This window comes from Excalfactoria chinensis, chromosome 5, assembly GCF_039878825.1.
Source record: "Excalfactoria chinensis isolate bCotChi1 chromosome 5, bCotChi1.hap2, whole genome shotgun sequence".
NCBI lineage: Eukaryota > Metazoa > Chordata > Aves > Galliformes > Phasianidae > Excalfactoria > Excalfactoria chinensis.
Window position 1 is genome coordinate 30,521,446 of NC_092829.1, and position 14,694 is coordinate 30,536,139.

General features: G+C 46.1%; 2 protein-coding genes across 12 annotated transcripts in view; one reads left to right on the forward strand and one right to left on the reverse strand.

Annotated features, from left to right (window-relative positions):
• Positions 1-4,181, forward strand: part of SMOC1 (SPARC related modular calcium binding 1) — a 153,891-nt gene extending 149,710 nt beyond the window's left edge. For 3 of the 5 annotated variants that reach the window (XM_072338514.1, XM_072338510.1, XM_072338512.1), the window contains exon 13: positions 806-4,180. In XM_072338514.1, coding sequence (XP_072194615.1) covers positions 806-822 — 17 coding nt within the window. In that variant the 3' untranslated portion in view covers positions 823-4,180. Of the gene's footprint in view, positions 1-805 lie in introns of all 5 variants that reach the window. The other 2 variants (XM_072338513.1, XM_072338511.1) reach the window with 2 other exon arrangements.
• Positions 4,182-9,047: 4,866 nt separating this feature from the next.
• Positions 9,048-14,694, reverse strand: part of SLC8A3 (solute carrier family 8 member A3) — a 100,607-nt gene continuing 94,960 nt past the window's right edge. For all 7 annotated transcript variants that reach the window (XM_072337312.1, XM_072337311.1, XM_072337314.1 and 4 more), the window contains 4 exons: positions 14,298-14,422; positions 13,680-13,779; positions 12,436-12,711; positions 9,048-12,280 (listed from right to left, as the gene is read on the reverse strand). In XM_072337312.1, the coding sequence (XP_072193413.1) occupies positions 11,904-12,280; positions 12,436-12,711; positions 13,680-13,779; positions 14,298-14,422 (878 nt within the window). In that variant the 3' untranslated portion in view covers positions 9,048-11,903. The remainder of the gene's footprint in view (positions 12,281-12,435; positions 12,712-13,679; positions 13,780-14,297; positions 14,423-14,694) is intronic.

A 14,694-nucleotide genomic window follows, 5' to 3' on the forward strand; every position in this document is an offset into this window, starting at 1 on the left:
AACTTCCCTCCTTTTAGAAAATAGATCCATACTTCTGCCTTCTCTTTGCCATGTTTTCCCTGTAATTAATTCTCAGCGAGTGCTTGTTCTAAACCCGTAAATGCTTTGATTCTTAAAGAACCTTTGATGAGGAACTTAAAAAAAGCTTTTTGAAGAGAGAAGCATGGGAGTGTGCATGTCCACCTGATTCTTGCACCATCCCCTGGGACAGTGTAGCTCAGCAGGGCCCTGGGACACGCAGATTCATCAGCCTGTTAGACTTCAGAGGGTGTGATGCGGGCAGGTCTTGAGGAACAGCTAAGCAGGGAAACTGCTATGTTTTACTGTCACAGAGATTGGGAGAGATCTTGAATGTTTGCCTCCTGCTTGCCTGCTGAGGGATGGAAGCAGCTGGCTTTGGGGCCTCTGGTGGCAGGGCAGCCATGCAGCAAGTGCGATTCTGCATCAGCCATCACAGGCAGAGGAGCAGAGGGATCGACCAGCATTTTGCTCAGATTGCCTGCCTATTTCCAAGAGCGGGGAGGGAGAGGGAAGTGGTGGTTTACGTTTAAAAATATATCAGTCCCTAGGGCTGTGTGTGACTCAGTCAACACTTTCTTCAGCAAGGCTGTCTCATTAGCCCCGTGTTGTTTTCAGCCTCACAGCTTACTTGAGATCTCAGCCTTACGGGGCCATGTTTGCAGCAGAAGCTGTATACTGTATCTTACCTCATTTGGGAGCCATACTGTTTTTAATTTGCCTTTTTTTCCCCACTTTCCCTGCTTCTGTTTTGTTTCCCTTTCTTTGCCCACCCCACCCATTTCAGTAGGCCGCTTGGTGTAACAGCAGCAGAAGACAGAAGGGAAGGCGGGAGCCGACCCAAAGGAAGGAAAGATACAGCGACAGATGGACACCTTGCTTCTTATGAGCAAGCATGCAGCATCAGCAACATCCAACGTAGCAGAAGTGGCACCCAGAACGTTTGCACTTTCTAATAATTGGTTTGGGTTTGTTTTTAATTTCTTTTCAATGCCATTATCTAATACTTTGGAGAGCAGGGGGAAACAGGATCATGACTTTCTAAAATCGGAACAGCTACTGATGACTTAAAATTGAGTTCACTGGGACTCGAAGAAAGAGAATTTTATATACTGTATATAAATATGTATGTAAATTGTACAGTTGTCTTGTACAGGGGTTGGAGTCACTGTTCTGTTCCTCCCTTTGCTTTTGAAGGCTGTTAGGGTTAGAGGGACATTTTGCCTTTAATGGGTTACAGTAATGCATTCATTTCTGCCATCTGATTCATCATTCAGTTGCAAACTGATCTCTTACCATCCCCACACACGAAGGAGTAAGCATATCAGCATGACCTGTGCACACAGTGCCCCACATACTAAATGCTTCTTGAGAACCCCCTCTTTGATTACTGTGCAGCTCTGTGCAAATCACAGGCATCAGCACTTCTGAGATGAGAGAGCATGGATTTCACCTCAGGAGTTGTTCACAGCAAAGCTCCTCAGAGTAGGGGTAGGAAAGGGTTGTATTAAGGAAATGTAGAAATAGTTTCTGCACCTGTTGCAAAATGGTTAGAAATGAATTGCAAATGCGTTGCTATTCAGGCTCGGAAGACATGCTTAGCAAAGATGTGCCATGTCCTGGGAATTTAATGCTATTGGAAGGGCATGCAAACTGTAGACCCTAGTAGAATCAGTGGAGTGATGTCAAGCATCTTCTTTTCTGACACAATGTTCATCTTTATGATGCAAGTGATAAAAAATACTGAGGAATTAGCTAAAAGCAGCATCAGATTGCCTATTACTTTGCTGGAGAGCAAAGAACAAATGTGTCAGTGCAGAAAGACACGATCATGCTGCTGGTTACCAAGAGTCTGCTTTTACTTTACTCTGCTTCATCTCTGCAGCTTGGGCCATGCTTGCTGGTAAAAGATTGCCTGCAATGTCTGATCTTGTCTTTGGTGGCTCCCTTTCTGCACAGGGGACAGCCTGTCTAGTTTCTGTTACTTCATACTTCACCTGATTCTCTGGTATCGGTATCTCCTGTACTTTTGTACTCTAGGGGCACATTTCAGTAACAGCAAAGGCTTGGATTGAAGAGCTTGGTGCTCCTGGAGGCCACAAGAGCCGTTTCAACTACCTGCAGTTTTTCCAAACTTGCCGCCTACTAAACTTCAGTCAGATGTAGCAGTCAGCAGATCAGCTATCCTGGGTTTGGACAGAGTGTGATGGGACACGCTGTGCTTTGCTTTGCTTTGTGCGTTTCCAACCTCCAGAGGCACTTGCCAATTCCTAGAGGAATTCTGAGCAACTTGGCAATCCTTTTGCCATTCATTTCTGGACCCAGAATCAGTAGTAAGAAATGACACTGTGCCATGCTGATACGAGATCACACCAGCAATTGCTTGTAAAAATGTGTTACTGCAGAAGGTGGACTTGTCCCCCGAGGCTTTGCTGCTTTGGTATAAATGTTGCAACACGGGCACCTCGTGGCACATTACCCAATGATAGACACATCACAGCAGGACTGTCCTGATGCAGTAAGTTAATGCCTTGTTGTCATAATGGAAAAATAGATAAAATAACAAGCGATTTTCAAATAACCATATGATAGCGGTAACAACTCTTCCCTGAGAAGTGGACTGGAGCTGACTGAGGTGTTTTATATGGTAGAAAACACCTCTGGTAATCTGGTAAGTGTACGTTACACCACCGTAACATATAGAAGAGCTCTCTTTAGCAAGAGCAGATCCTGCAGCTCGAACCTTTATGGTTCCTCACATACAATGTATGTGTTTATCTGGACTGCAAGCTCCCAACTTCTCAATTGCATCTTCTCTTTTTAAAATGCCCTGCACTCATCTTTTGTGTGTTGGAATGATTTGGTTTAGTGTATAGTTAGAAATGTTCCTATCTCTTGTTATTCCTATTGTAGGAGCAAAGAACGAACCCAACTGTATTAAAAACAAACACTTTTCCTTGTCTTTATATGCTAGTCTTAGAAAGTAAAAGCTCTGGCTGCTGGGTGTTTTCTTGTGTGTTTCTTTTTCATTTCATTTCTTTTTTTAATTGCATAGTTACATCCAGCAAACGCAGACAGGTGGATCTCAACAGGAGCTCTGTCATACAGCCACTGGGGCAGGCTGTGCCCCACAGAATTGCAGGGGTGAGCAGAGCTGATAGAAATCATTGCATCTTTTCATCTGGAAATGCTGGAAATGTCAGTAAACCAGCCAGCCAGCACTGCTGCCTGTCACGTTAATATCCTTCTGCAGGTCTTCTTCTCATCCTTGTATCCTTCCAGTCTAAAAGGCCTGTGCTCACATGTAGTTTGTAATTAAAATTGAGTCAGTTGTTCAAGGAAATCAAACAAGGTTAGCTTTGGTACTGGTGGATATTCATATTGCTATATTAGTGCAGATTTAATGGGTGAGTGAGGGTTTTGTGGGAGGAGTCCTTTTCCCAGCATCACAACTTTGGATTTGCACAGGCCTCTGAGCAGCTTATGGCAGCATTTGTACATTGACGTGCATGACCCAACCACTATGACTGCATGAAGTCTGGACACAGGTTAGATTACTTGTTCAGGATTTGTGTGTTGAAAGCTCACACAAGGCTGTACTGGTCCTGATTCATATAATCCATCCATTGAGTTGTCCAAACAGTCTGTACTCATCAGAACAGAGCAATGATTCAGGTCCCCTCATCCCTTGTTGTTTTCTTGCCAGTAACCCAGCTGCCAGGCCAAATGTCCTTATCTGGCAGTGGCAAGCATGTTCTGCTTTGCCTTGCATCAGTAGCATCCTACAGGGAAACGGACCCTGGCTATTTCTCCTCATCCTACAAGTCCTCCTGGGCCTCTCCAGCTCCACTTTAAATGACAGCTGAAAACACTTGTGACAGAGGAGAACCAGGGTTCTACAGTGCAAATCATCTGCTCTTCCTGCCTGAAGCAAAACCATATCCTTTTTTGCTGATACTCCAAGGACACAGTGTCTTGGAGGGAGATGCATTATGGAGGGATTCACTCCTATGAAGGCACTGCTGTTCATGGCCTAAGTTTGTATTAAACTCATCCTGCCCCAGCACATTTCTGCCTATGGCATTGTTTGTTAGACTGAAAGGCATCTGTTTGATTTTAGTTTTGTAATAAAATAGATAACTTTTGCTCTAATGTCTTATGGTTGTTTCTTGTTGAATATTGATTTTCAGATCTCATCTTTCTTTCACATAATGTTCTTTTACTTACGTATTGCCAAAAGAGAGGAAAGGAGACTCTTTCCTTCTCCCAGAGTCAGGTCTCAGTCTTTGATTAGATTTGAGGATGCTTCTCTCTTGTGTGTAAGCCTTCAGGATGAATTAAAACATGCACCAGAGTACCATCCCCTGGGGTTTGATGACAGACTCTGCCCTGTCTGCTTCAAAAGACCCTGAAGATTCAGTGACAGAGCAAAGGTGATCTCCGAAGGTGGCAGCCACAGCAAATAGTGATCTCAAAGCATCCTCTCCTAAACCAGGGACAGAAGACAGCCATTGTGCCTCGCATCTCCTCATCTGTTCTCATGTTGGAGACTTTGTACATTGCTGAATGAGGAGGAACTCTTAAAGCTGTTGTCCTTAGATGCAAGTTAATCTGCAGAAGAAGTGCTCCTTGGCTTGGAGAACGTCTGGGTTTTCAAAAACAGCACCTCAGGAACTTGGAGTACAACAAGCAAGTACTTTATAAGGAGCGTTTGCTAGAAAGCCTGCAGCTGACTGGGCCACAGGTAATGATGCTTTTTGCTATTCTCTATCTGTGGGCTGGCCCACTAAGCAATTTTAATGGCTGTTTTTGCTTTTTAGAAGTGCCTTGCCTTTGCACACTAGGAGGCGTCTAGCTCTTGTTCTGACAACACCACCAGCTCTGTGCTGTGTGCTGCAATGCAAACCTACATCCCCACCTCCCGTGAAACCAAGAGTGTTTAATCCATGTTGTCTTGTTCTTTCAGCATGCTGGGTCTGGATTGAAGGTCTGTGGCTCTCAGCCCAGGTAGACAGACCACAGCCTCGCTGTATACTTTGCTGTGAGGATGCATGAATTGCTGATATGTGGATGAAGGACTCAGCACTGTGTGTGACCTTCATCTTTGGTTTGCCAGAATGAGTTCTGTAGCATCTCAGTGTTGTGCTTTGGGCAGTAGAAACTGCAGTGACTGAATGTCTAGTGTCCCATTATAGAGTAGCACTCTGGCTTTGCATTGCGTGCAGTGCCACTGCTATCACATGATTTTGGCTGGGACTACTCAAGTGATCCCTTCTGACTTTTTGACACCAGAAAAGAGCTGACACAATATTTGGCTGAAGAAATGCAGCTATTTCTGAAGTTACTTGGATGTTCTCACTGTGAGCTGGCAGTTGTAACAGATAAAGCTGCATGGAGGTAGCTAAAGTTGGATCTGGTCACCTGCAGTCTAATGTGAACGCAAACTATTGCATCTCTTGAACTGTTATGATTTTTTCAAGTGGTCAGGTGTTTGTTGCAGAATTTTCCTGCTTGAAATGCAGTTGAATACCAGCCCTGTGTAAAATGAGTTAAAGTACTTCAACTTCAAAAAGAAAGAATAGCAAATAGCAATGATTTCAGGAAACTGGTGGGGGCAGGATCTCTGAATAGCTGTCCAAAAGGATAAAAGAGATCTGATAACTGATATAAAGACTGGGGTCAAAGTCATAATAAAAAACTATCATGCTGTACAGGAAATTGAGGGAACATAGAGACCAGTAAAGGGCCTTCACCTGTGAAGAGCTTCAGCATCCTGAAACTTGAAAAGAACAAACACAGAACCTGAAACAAGAGCATTTACTGAAGGCTTTGAATACAGCAATGGCCTGAGAAGGCAGGCGTAAGATCAGAAAGGCTGAAGCCTAAAAATACCTATAACTAGCATGTGATCTAAAAGAGGTGGAGGGATAAGGTAAATTCTGTTATAGCATGGAAGGTGATGTGAAACAGTCACTTAAAGAAAGAATCTTTAAAGCTCATTTTATTCACTTTAACAAAGTTAACTGTGACCCTATTCTTAGCAGAATTAATTTTATTAAGGAGAAAAGAGCATAACGCCACACCAGCCCCTGACTGATGAGGAGAAAGAGCAAGGTAAGTTTTTCTTGGATCATTTAGGAGAATGTCAGCAGGACCTAGTGAAGCTCACTGTGGAAAATTCAGAGCACTGGCCCAAGTGTTTCTGACTCACGTGGGCTGGGTTGTGGAGCGTTGTAGAAAACGTGAGCTCCCAGAGGACTTAAGGATGGCAAGATAAGGTCACCTAACTAGAGATGATGAACTAAAACAGGGAGTTACAGATCTGATATTTTAATGGTGTCTCTACGTGAAAACTTCTAAGAGTGAGGTGCTGAACAGTCATTCCCTAATCACTTAGATAGATGTGCAAGTTTGTGGAAAATGGCTGGAATGGGTTTGTTGATGTTTTGCTGAGGACAAATCATATCAAGCCAGTTTGATTCCATTCTTTGACAGGGATAACTGGCCTCATCGCTTTGGGGTCAGTATTAGATGTGATATATCTTGACTTTGGTAAGGCTTCTGGCACTGTCCCAGAAGACATTCTCATAAGCGAGCTGAGGAAATGCAATGTAGACTCACAATACACTGAGCTCAGTGTCAATGTCAGAGAGCTTCCTGGGGAAGTCTTTTGAGTACCTGTCCAGGGTCCAGGTCTATTCAGTATTTTCATCGGGAGCTTTAGCAATCTACTTTGCTATACAATATCCTGGTGGCATCCAACTGGATGGGGCAGTGAGCACGCACTTACAAAGGGTAGATCCAGAATGCCTGATAAATTGGAGAAACCATCCAAATCAACAGGATGAGTTTCAGCAAAGGAGTATGCAATGACCTGTCATGGGAATACTGGGGTGAATGTACAAACCAAAGGTAATCCAGTAGCAAATGCTGATTAGAAGCTGAAAGAGGAGAAAGGGGAGAACCTGAAGGGCTTTCTAACATACAGCATACTCTTATGAGTGATAGTAATGAGTGGTTTTCCATGCCAATAAAACAAGAAGGAAAAAAGTAATCAGGGCAAAAGAAAACCATTTAGGTTTGCTGATATTTTCTATGCAAAATGCTACTGAAAGGAGGTGATAGAACCACTTCTGCTACATTTTTAAAAGCTTACTGAACAACCATGGGGGTGGTCTCTACAGCATGCCCTGCTGAGGTGTCCTTGAGAACTGAGGGCCCATTCCCAGCTTTAATGTTAAGATTTTTTCCTACATCTTTTCTGTGCACCCAAGTTGTTTGCACGTCATTCCCACAAAACACAATTGGTGTTTCTGTAATGCAAGCCTATTTTCTGAGACAGCAGAGAGATCATCCCAAGAATTTATTTATAACTTCAAAACTTAGACCCTAAAAGAATACAGTCTTGCTTGAAAAGTTTAGTTCTTTAATTCACCTAAATGTCATACTAAATTTAACTTTCTAGGCCTGTGTTATTTTTCATTGCATTCTTTAAACTGGGCCAATCTCTGAGTGCACCCCCAGCAATGACGAATTGGGTAAGTCATGAGTTTTCCTTTAGCTACAACTACCCCTCAGCTCACCATGTAAGTGGCATTTACAATAGCACCGTGGGACACTGTTGCATCCTCAGATATAGGTGATGAGCTCCTCAGCATCATGTCATACCTGCAGGCTCCACGTCTAAGCTCAAGCCATGGTTTCTTGGAAGCATGTCTTGGTTTTCCTGAGGAAAGCTAACACAATCCAGCCACCTCTTGAGGCAAAGTACAGCCTCCTGGGGGAAGGCAAGACAGAGGGGTGTGTGTTTTGGGTAAAACTCCTCAGGGCGTGAATATCGGTGAGTCATTTACTCATGGTTTTAATTATCTAGATATTATATTGTGAATAGCTCACTTAAATACTCAGAGGACTTTTGTTGTCCCCACCCCCCTATGGAGGCAAGTCACAAATAACACCACTATTAACAAGCAGGCTGCCTCTGGCACACACACATATTATGACAACAGTCATTAAAAACATTTTTTTCCATCCAATAGTCCAGAGGTTATTCTTGGTGACAGTGCTTTTCAGTTTGTGGCCAGGGCTGAGCAACTGCTGCTCCCTTTTGTGTGGGCTTGTTCTTACACCAAGGTCACGGCCATGACAATTCCCCAACTGAATTAACCCGGAAACTTCACAGTGCCCACCCCCAAAGCAATGCCAGGTGAATGATATGAGGATTACCTGCAGCTGTGTGACACCACACATTCAAAAAGTCACTGAGGATGGTCTGTCCAGGGAGGTGGTGGAGTCACTGTCCCTGGAAGTGTTCCAAGAAGTATGTACACATGCACTGAGGGGATGTGGTTGGTGGGCATGGTGGGGATGGGTCAGTGGTTGGGCTTGATGACTTTAGTGTTTTTTTTCAACCTTTATTATTATATACTTTATCAAGATGCCTTCCCAGAGCAAAGTGCTCTGCTGGGGAAGGCATGTGAGTTGGCATCATCCTACCACAGCAGTGGACCAAGGCAACTGAAGCCCATGGTGGTGGCACATGCAGCTTGGTGGTGGCTTCTTGTGGGATGAGGCATTGTTGCTGCTTTGAGATGGAGCATGGAGGAGTCCTCTGATACCAGGGACAAGTGGCTTATAAATGAGCTGTCAGATCAGAGCAAACATAAATTGCAGAATATTTCTGTCTTTAATTTGTGCTTGTTCAGAAAAGTTCTGATGACACTAACACAACAGAAACTACCAAAAGGTAAGAAACTCTGAGCTAAGAGTTGCAAACGCTCTCCTCCCTGGTTTTGCTCAACAGCTCTAATAGCCACTCAGTTCTTAACTGTGTATTGCAGCTGATTCCCAATGCCTGCAGTCTCCTCTCATTCTGCCCAGCTTTCTCTGGGGTAGCATCCTTAGGTTCCAGACCTAATCCTCTGGGTGCTGGCCTGCCTCAGTGAAGTGATGGCAGTGAGCCAGGTGTGCAGGCAGCTCCAGCACCCTGCACCCTGCACCCTGCACCCAGTCACTGAAGCTAAAGGCAATGGCTTTGCCGCCTTTGCAGCAACAAGGAAAACTGAGCAACAAAAGTTCCCCTCTGCAAAGCATCAGAAGTAGAGCTGCTGCTGGACCCTCCCCAAAAAGCTGGATGCTGGTGGGGAGTGAAGCAGGCAGCGTGAGTCGATGGTGTCCAGACACCTGCCCAGATGCAAGCACACAAACCAAAACTAAAACATAAAAGCCTCAGCAAAAACAAATCCCCAAGGCACCACATTTGCTTTTTTTTTTTTTTTTTTTTTTTTTTTTTTTTAAGCTTGCATATTTTTTAATGAAGTAAAAAAGGAAAAAATAAAAGAAACACTCCACTGAAGTTTTCAGCTTGGCACAGATCTCCACAGTGCATCGAGGGCACCGAAGTCACCATGCAACTAACTGGCAGTCACAGATGCTCGTCCCCCTGCACCCCCTCCCACAGAGTGAGCCTAAGAAAGCTGCAGATGAAAAGCACATGACCGATACAGCACAAGCAACAGAATAACAGCACTGCAGCTCCTCATGGACAGGTTTTAGCCAGGAACGGGTGAACTGGTATGGTTAAAACGAGAACTCAACAGACTTGACACATCCAAATTAAAAACTGCAATGATAACAGAATCCCCTTGCACCTTAAACACCCCTACACACACATCCAGAGATCGTTTGGGGGAGCTTCTTTCATTTTTCCTTCCCATCGCACATCTGTGCTCTGGGGTCCCAGCCTGGGTGGCAGCAGAGGTGGTAACCAATGCAGGCAGGAGCTGGTCGGTGGGTGGTGGCATGGCCAGAGACCAGAGAGACCAACACACTTGGCAGGATCCCCATCTTGTGCCCTTCCCCAAAAGCCACTGCAGAGGGAGGAGGAGAGGCAGTAGACTGTCTTCCTTTTGGCTTCCACGAAGGGCACTCCACCTGCAAAGCTCCTGCAAGACGGATCCTTCTTCTCTGCCTCATGCTTACACACATTTATACAGCGAGATATTCAATAAGCCTTTTGTAAGAAAATAAATATTTCATCTGTGTTTTAAGGACCACTGTGACGCTCATCTCTTTACCTGCTATAATGATATGTGTGTTCCATTCACGACAGCCCGATGCCTGCTGCTTTGCCCTCACCTGCAGCCACTGTCTCCCTGTCCTGGGGCAGCAGAAGCACTCCAGTATGCTGAAAGCCCCTCGTGCCCGTGCTGTGCTGACTGCCTGGGTTTGGCTGATGCTAGCGGAGTCACAGATTTCCCTGTACAGCACCTGTTTCTTGATAGAAGAAATTATTCTTCTCTTGGAAACACTTTTAAGAAAGCAAAGTTTTTAACAATATCTTCCAGGTCTCTCAGTTAAGAAATGTGTTTATAGATAGAACTGTTTATATAGATACAGGTATAAGTTTTATTTAATTTTATTACCAACCCAACATTTCGGTTTGCAGCCGTTGATGTAATTCATGACATACTCCTGCTTTGTGTTTGTTTTGTTTCCTGAAAAAGAAATGCACTTCAGATGAAAAGGGTGTGCCCGTCTGCCTGCCTGTTCTCCTGGGATGTGCTGGGGTTGGCACAGGACTGCAGGTGGGCGGCAGTTTGAAGCCCAGCCCTTTCCATGGAGCATGAGGGGGGTGACGAGTGGGACAGGGACCCCCCTCCTCTTCACCAACCTGCATGTTTAAACCTAACCTCAACCTGAAAGGCCAATGCTTGAAGAGGACATGTGGAGCCTTCCTGCTCACTTTGGTAGACCAGAGCATCATGTTACTCAGTGGGATTCACTCCCACATCCAGCGAGACCTACAGGACAGGGCTATGCCACCACCGCTATCTCGAGCCCATGCCACCTCCCAGGCCTATCAGTCCCTTGGCTGTTCATTTTGTTACCTCTCACCCATTAACATCATTTTCTCTTCCTGCAGTACCACAAGCTCAAAGTTAATTATACAAAGAGAAATACCATAGTCAAAATATACATGATACATAGTATATTAGAGGGTTGGTTGGGTTTTTTTTCTCCTCCTGTTTTTTTTTTTTTTTGTTTTTGTTTTTTTTTGTTTTTTCTTAGCCCAGGCAGGTGATTGAGATGCTACATGCTTCAGCCTTCGTCACTGAACGGGTGTGTGTGTGTATGTGTGTGTGTGTGTGTGTACGTGTGTGTTTGTATTAAAAATATATCAGTCCTGTGATGCTCTTAAAAAAGAAAGAAATGGATGGAGGCGGGGGAGGAAACTTGTGAGAGAGAAAAAGTTCTTTGACAGTGTCAGAGTCTGTTGTGGCTTCAAAAAGTACACCTTCGATTCCAGCACTGACGGCAGCTTGAAGCTTTAGATTTTAAACTTTTAACATTTTTCTGTCTAAGTAGTAAAAAAAAAATAATTGAAAATAATAAAACTAAACTAAACTAAAATCAAGCCATGTGCTGCCCCCTTTCCACCCCAGACTAAAAAGCAATAGGCAAAAGAAAAATAATAATAAATTTCCTATCAGACTTCTGCAGTTCCTAAAGAGTAAAAAACAAGAAAGCATCTCCTTGGAGCGAAGGGGTGCTCCGGAGAAGAGGAAACGAACCTGTGGGAGAGGTGGCCTTGGGAGATGGCTGAGACTTCTTAGTCACATAGACTGGGGTCAGTGGCTGGGTTCACTTCATTTTGTTCATTTAAATGCTTGCCATTGTTGCTTTCTTTGCTCTTGCATCATTTTTGGGGTGGTTTTCGTGGATTTCTTTTTCGTCCCGTGATGGATCTGCCCATCCCGGCACCCAGCCGTCAGGGCTGCGGGCTGACAGCCGTCCCTCCTGCTGAATCCGCGCATCCAGGGCCGGTGTCTGGTGAGGTAATGGAGGAGGGGGTCCCTCCCTCAGCGGCATCGTCTCTCCGCCGCCTAAAACCCCTTGATGTAGCAATAGGCCTCCAGGGTGGCAAAGAGGATATACAGCAGCCACAGGCTGACAAAGAGCAACGTTGTAGCCAGTTTGCAACCCCGGGGACCTCCCAGCTCTCCCCCAAGGTGGGGCCGCCGGCGGTAGAGGAGAACACTGATGCAGATGAAGGCGAAGATGGTGAAGAGGGTGACAGAGAAGGCCAGGGTGCCGGCTGACACCTGGAACTCCTGCCCCTGCGATGCCCAGTAGATTGCCGCCACTGACCATGCCAGCCCAATGCCCAGGAAGACGTTGACGGCGTTGCTGCCTGTGACGTTGCTGATCGAGGCATCTGCATACACATCCTGGACGGCTGCAGCTTTGCTGGCGAACGTGTCTGCAGGGGAAGGAGGGATCATCAGGGTCCAACAGGAGAAATGGGCAACCCTTCATGCTGGGGTATGAGGGAGGCTCAGTTGTGCTACCAGACAGGCTAGGATATGGACCCCAATCTCCTCAAAACCCCCCATACCCTTCCTGCAGATTCCCTACCTGGTACGGAGGTGCCGAAGGCTACAAACACAACAGCGGTCACCGAATCCTTGAGGCCAATGGTGCAGCCGAAGTGGGAGGCGAGGTCACCTATGACAGCTGTGAGCATGCCAATGATGAGGATGGAGACAACGAAGCAGGCCCAGCCATTGCAGTACTCAGTAGGGGGCACACAGGCAAACAGCACCTTCCAGAAGACAGTCAGGAAATGCATCACGTAGTCGAAACAGGATGGCAGGCGCTCTTCACCAGACTCATCCTCATCTTCATCACCCGCTGCAAACAATGTGGAAGAAGAGGTCCATATGATTGAGCATCCTCATGGCCACCCACCTTCTGCTGCATTTCTCCATCCTGGCCAGTGGCTGCAAGACTGGGGGTCTGCCCCACTCCCCAGGCTGCTCCCTCCCCACACAAAGCAGCATGGAGGTGTACCATGTTGGTGCCAGCTACCACCTGGGGAAGCAGCTGGTGGGACTTAGCAGCTGCCGGAGCCCGTAGTGGCAGTGGAGGGGCTCAGAGAGATGGAGGGACTCCTAGGACACTTCAGGACCACACATTTACCCTGTGTGGCTGTGGGACAGTGAGTAATACCCTCATGGGCTGTCCTCTTCTCATCCTCACCCACAGGCCATCATGGAGTACCTAGTTAGCCAGTGGAAATCACTGCTAAAAGACACCATGAAATCACACAGCAGAAAGTTATAGAAATGAGTGCCACTCAGGGAAACTAGAGGGCTCTCTTGGTCCACCTGCTCCAAATTATGGGCTGATGGACAGTATGTTCCCAGCAAGAAGTGTCACACCTGTGTGAGGGTATAAGTAGCAGCAGCTGTGTCACCTCTTGGAGGGGGAGGTTAACTCAGAGATTGGAGGCACTGCTGGTCTAGGTGTGAATATCAGATGATGAAAATAAACTGGAGAAAGCATGTCGGGAGCACAGGGCAGATAGCAAGGGAAGGAGAGAGATGGAAGAAGAAAGGAGGCAGCCTGGGAGAAAACGTTGCTCCAAGGATGGAGGTACTGTTTCCAGTGAGGTCATTACTGTTAGTTACTAGAAAGAAGAAAACTAAATATCCTGCATCTCTCTTTGCACTTCAGAAAAAGCCCTTCTGGCCACTGGTGAGAAACCACCATATATATACCCAATAGCTGAACAGGTCTGACCAGGCAGAATCAGCCTCATAAGCCCAGACACATCTCATTCCTGGCTGTACATGCCCAGGGGTTGCCCTTCCCCTCACCTGCGCTGACGGTGATGGCCTCCAAAAACTGGTCCCTCCAGGAATGTGTCCCTACAACCAAAGCTAGGTTTGTCTTCTTAATGAGCTTGTCCACAGTGCTCTGTTGTGGGAATAGAGATGCACAGCAATTAGACTCTTTGCTATTAGGCAAAGCTAATCATCCCTTCTGCCTCTTCAAAACTGTGGAGGTGCCACAGACATACTCCTATCAGGACCTCCATGCTGAACCCACTCATAACTACCAGCTCAGTACAGCACGAGCTGTACTTCACCACAGTCTGCTTGTTTGCCACTCCTTACACCAAACAAAGCTCAGCTCTTTCTGTCAATCCTGCCTTGCAGGAACAGTTTGCTCCTGACTCTTCTTGCATGCTGGCATCTGCTTCCAGCAGGATTCCCCTGTCTTCCTCTCTTCACCTTGGCCTACCAGCAGCTACATCTCTTTGCATTTCTTCAGGCTTCTCCTACCCCCTGTTGTATCACACACTTTTTCCTCTTCTGGCAGCCCTCCCCCTGTACATGCAGCCACCCCCTGCCTCCTCAGCCCTGCTTTCCAAGGCAGCTCTTCACTGCCACACAGCTTCCACCTCCCGGAGGACCCCTGGGACAACAACTGACCTTGAACTCATAGGACTCCTCAATGATGACTTCTAGTTTGGGGTGTTCGCCAAGTATTGGTTTGCCCATCTCTGCAATCCTCTTGGCTTCTTCTTCTTCAACCGTCAGCTTCCTCTCAGCTACTTCTGCAAAAGCAAGACCAACACTGAGCTGCAGGCAGCAGCTGCCTCGCAGCTCCCTGCAGTAACACAGACACCTGGAGCAGGGGTAGGGTACAGGGCCATGGGAATTTATTTAGGACCAAGATTTCTGCCTATCTGTTAGTCACTGAGAGCATATAAAGCACAGTTCTCCTTCAAAAAAAGATCAATTTCTTTATCTTGCATTGGTGCTCTTGGATGATATATGCTGAGTTGTGGGAGTTCAGCAGAACCTGGCAAGGTACCACAAAGGAACA